The sequence below is a fragment of the Hirundo rustica genome, chromosome 2 (assembly GCF_015227805.2).
Source record: "Hirundo rustica isolate bHirRus1 chromosome 2, bHirRus1.pri.v3, whole genome shotgun sequence".
In the NCBI taxonomy this organism is placed as follows: domain Eukaryota; kingdom Metazoa; phylum Chordata; class Aves; order Passeriformes; family Hirundinidae; genus Hirundo; species Hirundo rustica.
Genome location: NC_053451.1, coordinates 14,391,342 through 14,407,555, shown reverse-complemented (window position 1 = coordinate 14,407,555; position 16,214 = coordinate 14,391,342). Strand labels below are relative to the sequence as shown.

General features: G+C 39.8%; 1 protein-coding gene across 7 annotated transcripts in view; it reads left to right on the top strand.

Annotated features, from left to right (window-relative positions):
• Nucleotides 1-16,214, top strand: part of ROBO1 (roundabout guidance receptor 1) — a 698,550-nt gene that overhangs the window by 631,339 nt on the left and 50,997 nt on the right. For all 7 annotated transcript variants that reach the window (XM_040054708.2, XM_058419158.1, XM_058419153.1 and 4 more), the window contains 8 exons: nt 2,981-3,105; nt 4,933-5,104; nt 7,585-7,790; nt 9,194-9,275; nt 9,444-9,612; nt 9,711-9,877; nt 12,883-13,004; nt 15,191-15,422. In XM_040054708.2, coding sequence (XP_039910642.1) covers nt 2,981-3,105; nt 4,933-5,104; nt 7,585-7,790; nt 9,194-9,275; nt 9,444-9,612; nt 9,711-9,877; nt 12,883-13,004; nt 15,191-15,422 — 1,275 coding nt within the window. The remainder of the gene's footprint in view (nt 1-2,980; nt 3,106-4,932; nt 5,105-7,584; nt 7,791-9,193; nt 9,276-9,443; nt 9,613-9,710; nt 9,878-12,882; nt 13,005-15,190; nt 15,423-16,214) is intronic.

Here is a 16,214-nt window from a genome sequence, read left to right as displayed (position 1 = left end):
AGAAAGGCTTGGAGTAGAACCAGAGTACCTGGCCAGTGTTTCAGTCTGTTACCTGTTTTTCTCTATCACCTACTTTCAGTATTTGATAGAGACTGCTGCCTAAAATTCAAAATAAAACAATGTTGTTCAACATTATAAACCTATTTTTCATATATCAGAATATGTGTTTGATTTCTATGGACCTTACCAAGGATCCTTTATTTTTCTTTTTTTTTTTTTTTTTTTTTTTTCATTTTGCTTTATTCTTTGCTTTGTTTCATGTGTGTTCAATTTTATTTATTCCATGTTTTCTTTTTTTGTTTTGTTTTTGTTTTTAGTTGTGTCTGGTAAGTTGAAATTTTATTGGCCATCTTCTAGTCATCGTATCACTGTGACGGGAACTTCTCCTCCCCTTCCCATCCATCCCCTTCCATGTCCACCAACCACTCAGCTCCCATCTTTCACTTGTTATTGGCAAGACACATCGAACAGAATAAATTCTGCATGAAGTATGGGTAACTTAATGGCAAAGAGAAAGGTAATGGGTTGCAAATTTTCTGTCTGTTTTTATATGATGTAGTGAGTTAAATCCTAATGTCTCCTTTCTTCACTGACTGCATGGGTTGAACTTGAAAGTGTACTAAAAAAAATCATGTCTGGTTAAAATGTTTCTAGGATAAAAGTTATGTTTTTCTCGTGGGGATTTATTATTTTGCCGTCTTTTACAGTCTCAGCATTACCTATCACATGTATGGTGTGATTCCACAAGGTGTGGAATCAAACTGATATTTAAAAAAGGGCAGTGAAGAAAGCTTCCAGTACAATTAACATGGAATGGAATTTAATAATAGTTTCACTTAAGCCTGTTTAAGTCATCTAACATTGAAGCTAATAAGATTTTTATTGTTTACCTTAATGGCAATAGATTTAGAACAATAGACAGACATATGGGCAATATGCATACATCTTCAGAGTAGTATCCATATGAAATGTGTATTTAGAATAATACCTAGAGAAATATGTACCTATTTATATTTTATAAATTCTCCAATGGCTGCCTATAAGGCTAAATTCCCCCTTCCTTTTTGTGTTAAGTAGTCCCTGAATGGTCATCTTGAGATACTGTAATCACAACCATCCAGCTATTCCTCCAGTGGTCAGAACCATTTTATTTTCTTTATAGTTGTACCTGTCCTCGAAATCTGAAACCTCATAAATCCTCTGCACTAGCACAGGGTTTAAAAACCCTCAGTTCCATACTGTGGCATTGTGTCACAGGCTAATACAGAACCAGCCAAGCCCCAAATTTAACTCTATGCTAAATTTATTCTTGTTACTGGAATCTAGCAGCATAACAGAGGTGCTTCACCCTCATCTCCATTTTCCCATTTTCTCCATTTCCCCCGCCATGTCCCCTCACAACCCCATGGCAAACCCCCAGCCAGTTCTCCCTCCCTTCCAAATGAAACGTGCTGTCATGTCAGAGTCTTCCCACATCCTCCAAGGTACTGGCTGAACGTTTCAGAGCTACATGTTTTGAAGTCTGCTAATTACAGTAGGCCAGTCTTTGCTTTGCTTTGAAGTAGTTTCTTATCTAAGGAAATGCTGGAAAGGTAGCATTTGCATCCAAATATAGACAATAGTGTTATGCTCCAAAAATTCCTCTCAAAGCAGGAGGGGTGTAGGAAGAATATATTCTGGTATGAGCTCACCATACCAGACACAAGGCATGGGGAGCTGATAACTGCAAGGATTGGCCCACAGGAACACTCAAAGCAATTGGTTTTTTTAAAAAAAGGACTTAAGTGTTGCTGAATTTATTCTAGATAAAGCCGCTACTACTTGATGTTTAGAGAACACATCTTTGCACTACATATTTTACACTGGTTTTAAAGGAAAATCTTGTGGAAACATCAGTGTTCACAAGGGAAAAAACAAATATTAAAATAATTTGATTTCTTAAAGTCAGGTACAAAATATCCCCTTTATTCTCAATCCAAAAAAGAGGGAGCACATAATTAGTTTAAGGCAGATGATCAGAAAGAATTGGAAACTAATAAATAAATGGGCTTTGATTTAATGCACATTTTTCAAGAAGCAAGAGCTAACAGCCTATAGAACATGTCAGATTTTTTTTCTGTGCATCACCAAGATATCTAATGCCATCTCTGCTTTTTTTTTTTTTTTAATGTGACTGTCATGATTTTTTGACATTCTACTTACCACTGGATGAAGGGGTTGTTGAAGTCAGTATAAATCAAACAATGCTGGCAGTATTTATAATGTTAGGCTGAGCAGATGTTTCAAATTTGCCTTCATTTGCATATATATTTTGTTTGAACATGCTCTTGCATATGTAAATGAGGAAGACACTTAGCTCTGCTGTTCCTTTAAATTCATTCCTTCTCAGTTTGAACTGGAGATTTTAAGTGGATATAATTTGCGTAGTGTTTCTTGGGCTTTTGACTTCTAGATTTTTTAAGATCCGAGCTACATCAGAAGTGTCTTATACAAGCACTTAAGGGCTTTTTCTATCCTCAGCTTTCCTAAGTCAGCGATGATGAGTTTTGTGTGTGTAAGCCTGAACTCATAGTTACTCAGCAGTGTGTCTTGCAGCCCTTAACAAAGTGTGACCTCTGGGCCAGCTGTCCCTCAAAGATTTCTCCATTCTGGCTTGCAGCCCTGATCCTCCTTTAAAAACCAAATTGTAGCAGATTTGTTTGTGTTGGTGACTGTTGCTCTGCAAGTTGTCTCATCAAGCTGGTGGGACTTATTTCCTTGTGCACTGGGTCAGCACTAAAAGCACAGTGAGAGTTTTAATTGGGAGGTCCAGACGCAGAAAAGACGATCTGAATGATGCTGAAGCTGTCTTTGTGCTGCCTCTCCTTATTAAAGACACTTAACTGCTCTGGTTTATGCCATTAAAACTCAGCTGGCAAATTGTTCTTTCAAATCAGCTTATGGCAGCGTGATTTACTTATTTTTGGTGTTTTCCTTTCAGAGCCTCCACAGTTTGTTGTAAAGCCTCGAGACCAGGTGGCTGCACTGGGGAGAACGGTGACTTTCCAGTGCGAAGCAACTGGAAACCCTCAGCCAGCCATCTTCTGGAGGAGAGAAGGGAGTCAGGTGAAACAGCCTTTCTGTCCCCCTTACTGGCAGTTTCTTCAAGAAATGATTTCACATGAGAGAAAAGTATTTCAATTGTTGTTTTAAAGACGTGGGAAAGAGTTTTAGAGCTTGGAGATGCTGTATCCTTACTCTTTACTTCTAAGGCATGTGCATGCTAAGTGATGTCAGTCTTACTAGAACAGATCTGTGTTTTTCTGTCTCCTGTTTTCTCCATGAATGTAACAATAAATCAGCAAGAAACATTCCATGTTTCACTACTCTGATAATCTATTTCACCTAACAGGGAGAATTTCTAAGAGATGGAGAGATGACTTATACTGAAATTTGGTCGAACCCCCAAACACTCCCAGATTTTCAGAAAGTTTGACTCTGGGTTTATGGTGCAGCTGTTGGTTTGCCATGTGTTTTTGAGTTTCTGGCAGATGAAACTACTTGCTGCATTGATCTGCATCACTGCCTGGGTAGAACTCTAGTTCTGGGCTGAGGAGAACTGCTTTCCCACTCCATCAGTTGAGTGACAGACCATACCTGAATAGGTCACTTTTTCTCCCAAGTTCCTTATTTGAATGGGAGGGAAAATTATTTCATCTTCTTTGTAAAGGATCTTGAAAGCCAGTGGGTGAAACACAATATAGCACAGCAAGAGAATTGCAGTTTCCTTTCAGAGTCATCTTTTGAAGGAGGGATGTGACACAAAGTATTCTTTATTGGAAGGAAAGAAGGAATATGGGATTCTGGTTTTCCTGTGAATGAATGAATGAATGGTGCAAGAGTATATGACAGGGTTCTTTGTGTTACAAAACAATAGGGCAGAGAAATTGAGAACACTTGGAGATGGGCTTCTTTACTCCATTTGCAACATTTCTGTCTGAATACCTAAGTACTGCTAGGCTGCTGACCAAATTTAGATGATAATCTTCAGCGGTATATATATGGCAGTATAATTACACTTTTATTTATTTATTTAGCCGCATATTGTCTAGTACATTTTTCTCCCTCACTTGACTCTGCTGAGTGGTGACACTTGTGATGATGGAGAGAAGTTAAAGAGGATGTCAAAAAATAGGGTTTTCTAGTGCTGGAGAACATAGCGTCCCATTCCTTTGGACAATTTTTGGAAATGCAAAATGCAGTTAGCCAAGAAAAATAGGTAAATAAACCCTCTGTGATCCTAAAATATTCTTATTTACAAGTTGTTCAACCAGAGGTAGAAATTCAACCCCCAACTGATTTTTGGTAAATACTATGTATTTCATACCCAAACTATCTCAACAGCTATAGGATTTAATTCAATGTTATAAGACTTTTTATAAAATGCTAACACTCTGTTCAGAGAGACCTACATAGCATCTCTTTTTTTAAAACTGCTCCATTTGTAGGAAGGCAATACAGATAAGTAAACCACCTTCTGCATTTAAATGAAAGCAAACAAATGCCCTGGAGCAAGTTCTAAAAAAGAACATTAAAGCAAATTACTGAGGTTCACCACAGTTGCTTGCACCGTTGCGGTATCTGTGCATTTCACATCTTCTCTAGACTCTGTTACTCTTGGTGCGAAGTCCAGTATTGATCCTAGAGAGTGTTAGAGCAATCCTGAAAGCCTTATACAATTCTATGTGCATATCTGCGCCTATTTCATCATTTAAGAAATCCTACAGAAGCTATTCATGCTGTGATACAGACATGCTTAAGACATGAAGAGCTGAGTGTTTTCTATGTAATATGAAAAGATTAATTTGTTTAGCTATATTAAAGTTATGCTTACTGATGTTTGAATTTATTTAACCTACTTTTCCCCCACTTTCTTTCCTGTACATCTTTTAGAATCTGCTTTTCTCATACCAGCCCCCTCAGTCATCTAGCCGATTTTCAGTGTCCCAGACAGGAGACCTCACCATCACCAATGTGCAGAGATCTGATGTTGGATACTACATCTGCCAGACTTTAAATGTTGCAGGAAGTATCATAACAAAAGCCTACTTGGAAGTTACAGATGGTAATCATAGATTCATTTTATCATTTCCAAGTGGGTTTTTTGGCTTTTTTTTTATTTGAAGACAGCAGTGCGGTGATGTGACACTACTTTGAAATCTGTTTTGCATAAATGTGGATTGCATGTTTCTTTGAACATAAAATTCCTGTTTTGGCCATCTCTGTGAGGGGCTTACAATTCTGAATGATGTGTAACACTATATTTCCATTTTGTATTTGGTAAGTATATTCAGTGTACGGATATTTGTCAGATCTATTAATTTTTATCTGACTCCTTTTTAGCTTCCGCCACTGGATCTAATTTACTTTCAGATTGCTTGCTGCCTGGTTCTTTATCTCTTTTATTCTGTGGCCATTTGCTTAGCACTTCCATTTACCTGTTTTTTAACCTATTTCTTAATATTGTGTTTTAGCAAGGAAAAAGAATATCAGCCTGTATGGAGATCAGCAGATTAGCATAGAAATTATACATCCCTTTTTAGGAGTAGTTAGGAAAAAATACAAGATGAAAACGGGAGCATGACTACAAGCAGTAATGCATGCTGGTGTGAGGCCAGTTTGCCAATTCTCAGAAATACTTACTTTTAACAGCAGAGATACACGGGGAAAATACTAATCTTAGCATTTGCAGAGGAAAAGGATAGGTGAGAGAATTTGAGCAGAGGGAAGCTGTTGTCTGAGAAGTTTCCATAAAATAGCCCTTTGCTGTATAGAAAACACAGAAATAATAAAGTACTAGAAACATGCAGTGAACCTGTAGGATAAAATTGTTTCTTTATCTCCCCATCCCCCTGGATTGACATAGAAGGAATAGGACTACATCCCTTCTGGTTCCTCACAAATTGTAACCCACATTTCCTAATCCTCTTTTTTCCATATTTTTCACTGGGGAGAAGGCCATGGCCGGGTGAGAAATAAATTTACAACAGTCTTCTGCTAATGACCTATGCCGTCTGAACTTGGAAATAATCAATTTAAATGCATTTTCTTTACTATATTCTCTGGATTGATCTGATGGGTAGATGTTTTTTTGTAATATCTTGGGACATTTTTTGGTACTTTCATAAAAGTGAAGGCAGAATATGCTGAGTATTTGTGAAGGTATTAGAGTACCTTCATGAATGGTTTTCCTAAAGGCAGGAGGAGTTGCCGTCAACTTCAGTGGATTTAAATCAGCCATGAATTTCAGTGTCATTAGATCTCTCCTATAAAGCACAGATCAGTCAACTCCTTACCTCTGTCGGCTGCAAAGTTCTTTACAAACTTGTCAAAGTCAAATTATAAGTGGGCTTATTTTGTCTGTCTCTGCAAAGAATGACTGTAATGGTCTTAAAGTGTGTAGCAACAAGACGGGACAAGAACCAAAGGATAAATAATGCAGTTGAAAACAGAGTGTCATTTGAACATGCAAATGAAATTATGGGAGTTGGAATTTAGCCAAAAAAAACAGTGCTAACATCCTGTCTGTTGTTATGAAAAGTAATTTAGAAATATCAGCTGTTCACAAATTATCAGAACTTCAGGTTTATATTTCAGCTACAAAACCAGTTTTTAAGTTAGGTGAGCCCCATACCACTGCTGAACAGATTTATGACATTTAAAATTATGGCTATTTTCACATCATCAGTCCGTGTCATCTTGGATGGTGCAGGTGAAGTAAATCCCCGAAACACAGCAAGATAACTTCTACCTCTTTTTTGTATAATGGAAGACTATCCATTCTTTTTTCTGTGAATACTGAGACTGATTCATATTTTTCTGTGTACTATAATTAAATAACCCTTCAGTAGCATTTAATTTCCATTGTGTGGAAGATGCATTAAATTTTACATAGACAATGAGATTGTGGGATTTTCTTTGTGGTTCTGAATTCATCATAAAATCAGAAACTACTGGAAAAATACTTCATAGGAGAAATCTTTCCAAAATGGTTCTATCCATTTACGTTTGCTTTACCCTACTGCTGGGCATCTAACAATTAGGACACAGCACCAAGATGAGTTGGTGGCACATGAAAAATGGTTATTTAAGCAGTAGGTATTTGTGAGGTTGTCCCTTGATTGCCTACCTCCTCTTTCTCAGTCTTTCAATGCTGGAAGTATGAGCTCTGTTACACGTGCCTGGCAGTGGTGAAAGATGGAAAAGGTGAAATCTGTGCCTTGCCAAAGAATCTGGGAAGTCCTTTCTTTTTCCATTATCACTTCATAAAGATATTGGACTTGGAGAATGCCTGCGAGGATAGCAGTGTGTAATATGCAATACCTTCTCTGTTCTGAAAATACTGCTTTGTGTATCATTTTAAGCATCCATAGCTGTACGTCTCATTATAATGCACCCTGCCCTGAATAATGCATGCCTCCAACTTTAATTACTTGTTTAATTATTTTTAGTTTGTTTCAAAGCCTCAAGCAAGTGCTGTTGCATAGATGATTAGAAAATTGCTTCCAGTTGCAGAAATGTCTTTCCTGTTGTTTCTCCTGGCAGTGATTGCAGACCGGCCTCCCCCTGTCATTCGGCAGGGTCCTGTGAATCAGACTGTAGCTGTGGATGGTACTTTGGTACTGAACTGTGTGGCCACAGGCACTTTAATGCCCACTATCCTCTGGAAAAAGGATGGGATCCTCATTTCCACCCAAGACTCTCGCATCAAGCAGCTGGAGACAGGAGCGCTGCAGATCAGATACGCCAAGGTAGCCTGAACTGGCAAATAGGTTTTCTTGTTCTGTTTCCTTTTGTGCTTTCAGCTCCAGGCATTTTTGATGCAGTAAACCCTCTGTTTAGAATTAATGAAAGGTTACATAAATGTACTAAAATATTTGATACTTCATGTTTTCAGATAGTACATTTTTTTATGCTTAACACCAGCCTAGGGCACATTATTTCAGATTTCATAATGAAAAATGCTGTAAAGAGGTATTAATTAAGGGAATTATTTGGTACTTAAAACATGAAGGGGAATGTATTTCAGTAAGACAAATCATTAAATTATTTGGGCTTTAGCACTAATAGATTAAAATGATCTAGCTAATTCGAATATTTATAAAGAAAAATTTTGTTTAGCATATTCAGTAATAGAGCCATGTACACAGCTTCTTCAAAAGAGTTGTTAATGTTTAAACGTGCTCACTCATCAGCATAACATAGCTTGAAATGGTTTACCACCTGTCAAATACCTGGCTTCCTCAGGGAGTTATAGTACCTGGCCAGTATTGCTGCAGATCATGCATTGCACACTTTAAAATGTTCTAAAATGTGAAGTTGTAGCATACTGAATGTTCTCTGCTATCTTTTCTGTTGTTTGAAATTGAGTAAATTTTTTTTTTTTTTTTTTAGATTAGTCTGAATACATCACTTTACCATATTCCCTAGAGTTGCCCTGCTGCCAATTGCAAGTTAGACTGGCTTAGAGCTTGAATCTCTGATTTTCGATCACTTCCGTTCAGTTCATCTGCTGAGGCTGGGATCTGAGGAGGATAGCATTTCTTTTGGGGGGAAAAAAAAAAAAGAAACACTTTTGAAATGTGATTAAGTCACATATGGACAAATAATCCAACATTCAGGACTGGATGAGGATAGCATATGGAGATTCTTTTTTGGGTCTGCTGTAGAGTGAAATTTATACTAACACAGGGAGCCCCATATGTACCCTGTGCAATATTTAAGCTTCGCTTTAAGGATGACATGTTCACCAGTGCTCCAGTCCTGATAAATCCCTGGGCATTATTTATGTAGAAGGTTGACAGTTGCATGGGGTCTTGTCATCTGAGTTCCCTCTCAATTTATTTGTTAGGACCTCTGCAGAGTGAGGAATAAATGCTACAGGAAATGGCCTTCAGTTTCCTTATTACAGATTTGTTAGCATTAAATTAGAATCTGCAGCATTTCAGATTATTTTGTGACTGCTCAGAAGTAAATACCCATTTTTGTTTCGTCAAAATCATAACTTCTTATGGAAGGAGTTTCTGGTGCGAAGGTTTTGCGGGCTAACACGTTTATCCATATTCATGGGGGAACGTAGAGAGCTGCAATGCCTTTTCTAGCCCACTGAGTGCCTGATTGTTTCAAATATTTATTCTTCTCTTCTGCCATTCAGCTGGGCGACACCGGGCGGTACACCTGCATTGCCTCAACCCCGAGCGGCGAAGCGACGTGGAGCGCGTTCATAGAGGTCCAAGGTAAATCCATTAGGGCTCCTCTGTGTGGAGAAATTGCATGAAGGAAGACCAGAAACTGAAATGCAGAAGTTATCTGACTCTGTCATAAATTGCCAGAGCAGATGTGAGCAGCACTTAGCTTTCAGCCGCTGCCTGTCCATACTGAGGGTTTCTCTCTCCTTTTGTCAGAGTTTGGAGTCCCAGTGCAGCCACCAAGACCCACTGACCCAAACTTGATTCCTAGTGCTCCATCAAAGCCTGAGGTTACAGATGTCGGCAGAAATACAGTAACATTGTCATGGCAACCTAATTTGAATTCAGGTGCAACACCAACCTCTTACATAATTGAGGCCTTCAGGTACGTGAGCCTCGTGTGATCTTGCTGTCTGTATGTTTACGTGTAAAGTGTTGCTAAAGAGCCACCTGCTAACCTGCTGTTGTTTGTTTTATCCTTAGCCATGCATCAGGGAGCAGCTGGCAAACTGTAGCTGAAAATGTGAAAACCGAGAGTTTTGCAGTTAAAGGGCTAAAACCTAATGCAATTTATCTCTTCCTTGTGAGAGCAGCTAATGCATATGGGCTGAGCGACCCAAGCCAAATATCTGATCCAGTGAAAACTCAAGGTAAGCTTTTGATACTGAACATTTTGGGTGTCCACAGCAGCTGTCACGAGTTGACTAAGCAATACCAGATGCAGGAATTCTGGTAGCTTTGGACTGTCGACCTATCCTGGGTATAATATACAGTACAGTAAAATACAGCATTTAACTTGCATTTCTCTGTAACACAGACCCTGACAGCATGTTGCATTGCCTAAGGGAACCCTAGTATCTCTTATCCAAAGGTAGTTACAACTTGCAGAATAGCTCTTGCTATAGCAAGCAAAGTAATCCCTGGGTTTTTTTGAGTTCCCACACAAATCCTCAAATTCCATGGAAATGTTATTACTATGTCCAGTGAATCAAATAAGGCTTACGACTGAGACAGGGAGAGAAACAGCATGTAAGCTAAGTTGATTTCTGCTTCAATAGGAAAGAGAAAAGTTGAAAATTTGAAGGAATTTGGCATCATGAACCAGCAAAGAGGTTTTGGCAGTATGTTACAAGTGTTTCCATAGTACAACTGTTGGAAGTAAAACAGGGTAGAAAGCAGTGCTTACACATAGCCAAGTGGAGGAAAAGTCTGGGTAGAAGTGAATGAAGGAGTCATCCACTGACTCCAGCTGTGACTGAAGTCCAGCTATGTAAAATTAAAACTATCTTTGTGTTCACTGTGGCCAATAAATGACACTGAGGATGGTGTACAGGCATTGCAGCTCTGAAGCCTGCATTTTTCCAGTAGAAAAGCTTAGCGTCTTAAGAAGGGGAAAACTAGACACACTCTTTTTCAAAGAAAAAGTGATAAAGATCGTATTTTTTGTTTGTTTGTTTTTCTGATCTTCCTACTTACTGGAGAAATTGAGCCACTGGTTTATTAAGAGTGTCTGTGTTGTATGTTTGTTTCTTTGTTTGCGTAAGTAAGTACATGTTAGTTTTTGAAAGGAAGTTCTCTAAAGGAAACAAAGGGGGGTTTTTTGGTGACTTCTCATGCTTTGTGTAGCTGGTCTGAAAGCAAGTCTGTCTCATCTCCCCTGGGGAGTGACCAGTTTCACATTGCTGTCTTTTGGTATTAAGCATTTCTCCTGATGGGTGACAATTTCAGTGGATATGTATGGACAGCAGAGTCACAGCCCCATGGAAAACCAGGATTGCACAGGTTCCCAAGTCTGTTACCAAGAAGAGATCTAATAAATTTTTAGTGACTCCTGGTTTCTGGGAATAGAGCTGCACGAGCCTGTTTTTCATGTAGTGTAGTTTCATTTCTGGAGATGAGAAGAGGTATTGTGTTTGTCCCAAACTAACTGCTTACTGACCTGATCCTGAAAATGTTCTATTCACTCAACTGAATGGTTGAGTGACATGGAAAAGCTTCACTGTTCTCTGGGCACCTAATGGAGCTGAAAACCCAAGAGCCACACAATACCTCAGTGAAAATAACAAGTAACACATAAAATTTTCTCAATTTTTAAGAAATTTAATCAAGCATCAAGTAATTTAGAGCAGTTCTGCTCTTCTTCCAATATAATTTCATTTTTGTTAGAATTGTGGTCTAGCTAAGCAGGTTCTAAAATTTCCAGTTGGCTTTTGTCTAGAGGGTGGTATAGTCAGCTCCTAACTGCTTGTTCAGTCCACAAACCAAGGTGAAGGTAGATTACTACCTTCAGTTCCTTCATCTCTTCAGTACTACCTTCATCTTTGCACTTTACAAACATTAACAACCACGTTCTTGGGTGTTTTCGCTGACAGTCCCTGTCTTGGAAGCTTAGAGCCGAAACAAGAGAGCACACACAAAATTTTATAGCACAGATGTGCGAATGGATGAGCCTGTGAATAGTTTGGTCCATATTGTGGATGACTCATCTCTTTTGACTAGCAGAGCTAGAACTAATTATTCCACTGGTTTTCCTGTTACATTCTGAGCAGGGTGATATTTAGGCAATGCTCCCAAACAGAAGCTTTTATCTTTAATGCTTTCAGACTTTGGGAGGAGGGAAATACTGTGATAATGGGCTGTTTGCAGTACATACTGCATGGGGATATAGCAGTGACTCCGTGGAGGATTTTTTTGGTTTTGTTCTTTCGTTATTACCGATGTTGCTTGCTAAGAATCCAGATTTGTCACTCACTGACTACGCATTAATTTCAGTAGTAATCCCTGCAAGTACTTTTCATGAATTTCTAGTCATAGCATTTTACCCATAGTCAGCATGGTATTTGTTTAAAATGAGGTGATCAGGAGTGAGATGTGAACCTAGAACAGAAACTGTTACTCTCCTTTCCATAGCACATGTTTTACATACCCTCTTAGTGATTACCCTGTAAATTTTACACGTCTGACAGTCATTCCATTTCAGTTAAATGTGCTTTCCAAGGCCTCAATATGCAAAAAATATGTGGTTTCATCGTACTGTTGCGTGTTTTGAGAGGAATTTGTCCCTTCATGCATATGAATAATTCTTCCAGCTATAGGATAGACCAAATATCAGGCAATCCAGACAGCCCTCAACTGGGCTCTGCCTCCCGTTTACAGAAGCCTCTTAGAGAAGCTACAGCCAAATGACTACTTTATCTTTTCTCTGGCTGTTAACATTATTTTGTGGTAACACCAAGTTTGTCATGAATTTATCTAAAGATAGAGCCTCTGCTTTTGCTATTCTTTATAGGACTCCTGATCTCTTTGAATTGGCAGTGAATGGTAGAATGTTTTCTCTTTCCATCAAAAAAGAATAAAGAGGTGCTGCTGTAGACATTTACAAAAGCCATCCTTGAGTGTGGTGTGTCTTTTTGTGCAGCATTACCCTCATATTTCTGTCAAAGGAAGTGCAGTGTCTTGAGCTGGTGCTGCCTAACTGTTGGTGATTGCTCAATAAAATGCTTCATGTAGTTTTTTCTTACATGGTTAGGAAGTACTTAGGGTCAACTTCACTAGTGATAGCATCATATGCTTTCTGACATATTCATTTGTATTTACATGTACTTATTTCAACAGTCATGTGTACTTGTGCGAATGAAATCTTAAATCATTGCAGATGTTCCGCCAACAAGTCAAGGTGTGGATCACAAGCAGGTCCAGAGAGAGCTGGGTGATGTGGTGCTACATCTGCACAACCCTACTATCCTTTCCTCCTCCTCCATTGAGGTTCATTGGACTGTGAGTACAAACCTGTGCCCTGCTGGTGCTTACATGTACTGCTGAGATGTCCTGCTTCAGCTGCACTGGGGTCACATTTTAAGGAGCTGAGTACTTTGTGTACTTGCAAATGTTTTTTTCTCTGGGAAGAGTTCTACCTGTGCTCTGCTTTTCTACTTCATTAAATTTTACCCGTTTTCTCCATCTTTGTCTTCATAGAGAGTGCTGTTTACAATAGAGTGAGGGTTTCAGAGTCCTCCTCTGGAAGCTAAAGGATTGATCAAAGCCCTCCTAAGCCATATAATTTGAAGCCTTTGCACTGCTTTCAGTAGGACTTGTATCGGTCCCTTAATGAGATAACGTGGGCAATTCCCTGTCTGTCAATCACCTGCAGAGAGAAATACTGCACAGTTCTGTTTGAAAGTGTTACCTCCACGCTAGAGACACACTGACAAACACACCCAAATCAGGCAGCCTCGCCTGAACCTGTCCTTTACTGTGGTGTGCTGAGTACACACGGTGCAGGGAGAAGAGGTAAAAAAGGCAATGTCGTATTGATGTTGCTCTGGCAGCAGGAAAGCGGGAAGTTGGCACGTGGAGGACATAGCAGAGGAACTGAGAGAGTGAGGAATGTAGCTCAAAGACCAGTTTTAAAATGGAATGCAGAATTAAGAAAAAATTGGGGATATAATTATACCATGTACAGAAATAAAACCGTAAGAAGTGAGCTTTGAGGTCTTTGTAGGAGTTCCAGCTGAACATTCCAGTATATTGGCAGGGATAGGGTGGGACAGCATGGGCTGTAGCTCCTGCCATGCCATAGCAGAGTATTTTGAACAGGAACTAAAGGCATTTTGACTTTGTAGAAGAGCTGTAGCCTAAAGAAGTCCTGATGGACGCCCAGGGCTCCGTGATGCTGCAATAATACCTGCTGTGTTGCACAGTAATTGTACTCTCACCTGCAGTACAGCCACCTGCAGCAGGCAATCTCCTGTTTTAACTAATACATTAAACCTCTTTGAGGTTCCTAGAAAATTTTGTTTGACCTTTATTTACAGAACAACATTTTCCAGAAAGGCAGCTTTTGTCAATCTCTTGGGTGGCCTGTGGCTTCTCTGCAATTGCAAAAATAAGCATTGCCTCAGTTTCAGCTAACACATGCATTCTTTATGTGATTATTAAAAATGAAATGTGTTGCTCTTCGGAGTAAAATTGCAAGCAGATAGTTTTATTATATCACTGTATGAGATTTTTGAAAACAGGAAAATCTGATACACTTTAAAAATTTTGTTGTGGTGTAGTTGTTACTGGACTTCCTTATTCATCAGAAATTGAAACCAGTAGTTAAAAAGACAGTGAATGCTCCACAACAGATCAGTTGTATAAGGTGGCTTTCTGTTTCAGCTATAGCCAAACATATTGGATCTGCCCTCAGTTACACTCAGATCTCTTTCTCCATACTTTTGGTATAAAATTGTCTTAGCTTGAAAAGCACTCAGGACTGTTGAGCATCAGCTTGATTTGCTTTTCCAAGCTGATTCTCATCCATGTTACCATACTGAGTTTTATGTTCCCTCTTGGAACCTGGCCCTTTCCTTCTCGCAGAGGGCCTCCCAACTGAGTGGGTGGACATGGGGGAAGTCTTTGGAGAGATTTGCCCTCTGACAGAGCCCAGCCACAGCAATGGAGGCAGTGCCAGCTGGCCACCCTCTCAATTTGCTTTCTCCAAAAAGAAGCAGGCAGGAAGCGGTGCTCATTTCAGGGGTTTTGGGAAGTTTCCACACCTCGGGAGAGTTGACAGGCTCTCTCTTTGATCACCCTGAGCTGTGGCACTGTAAATCTCCCTTTCCCCACGTGCCCAGTCCTGCTCTGCAGATTCAGGTGGGCAGCAGTCTGACCCATGCCAAGCCTTTTTGCTCCACGGATGCAAAGACTGCATTTCATAGAGCTGGGGCATATTACACAACTTTGTTGTCCCCCTTTAACGCCTTCCTAAATCCAGGGAAACCAGCACAGTTCTACCAGCATCAGAGAGAATAATGCACTTGTGAATCAGGCCTGTAATTTGCTGTAATGCAAGCTTTATCTGCTTTGGCAGTGACGTTTACTTTGAATAACGTGAGGGATAGTCCAGGGGCCGCGTCATGGGCATCACCCCTGGTTCCTGTCTGTTTATGGATGTGTTCTGTGTTCTGCTGTCTTGCCAGGTGGACCAGCAATCCCAGTACATTCAAGGGTATAAAATTCTGTACCGGCCTACACCAGCATCTTATGGAGAGTCAGAGTGGTTAATCTTTGAAGTGAGGACTCCAACCAAAAACAGCGTTATCATTCCGGAGCTGAAGAAAGGTGTAAACTACGAAATCAAGGCCCGCCCTTTCTTTAATGAGTTTCAGGGGGCAGATAGTGAAGTGAAATTTGCAAAGACCCTGGAAGAAGGCAAGTAGGAGCTAGACTGTCTTCGTTTTTCCTTTTTGAAGTAGCAGCCTGGCCAGCTTTCCTCTGATATGTTCATTATTTGATCTTGTTTGAAGTGCGTGCTGTTTGAGAGCAGCAATCTCTGCGGCAGAGGAGACTGATCATTATGTGAATTGTTTGGTGACACAGAAGTAAATATTCTGAGCCAGGCATGAGAGACAGAGAGGGAGCGATGTGCAAAAATCCCCTCCAACACACAATGCGAAATGCGCTTTTTTATCTTCCCTGCGGTGTGTGCGCTCCTCCCTGCTGAGTTCATGGGCTGGTCACAAGTGACTTCTGTCAGATTCAAGCACTTGCTAATCACTATCTTGAGTAGATAGCAGACACCACAGAAATCATCAAAGCAGTGTAGCTGGGGACTTGGAAACCATGGTTTTTAGAAGGCTTTTATATATGGATCAATCAGTGAGACAAAATAGAAAGATGAATGAGGGCAACAGATAGAGTGGACTAAATTATGTATTTCCATCTCATACACGTACTAAAAAGACAAGGTTCATAAAGCTCTTCCTTTTGTTGCTGCACAGGCATGATAAGTATGCAAGGTGGCCGGTGCCTCTGAAGTAGGGATTTTGGTGCTTGTGCTAGGATGTGCAGCCTTTCCTTTTCCATCTTCCTGCTCCATCAGAAATGCTGTGTAGCTCCAGTTTATTGCTGCACATGGTTTAAAAGGTGTGCATTGCTGCATTCACCCTAAGCATCAGCTAAGCATCCACTTCTTAGAAGGATTATTTCAAATTCAAAACACAA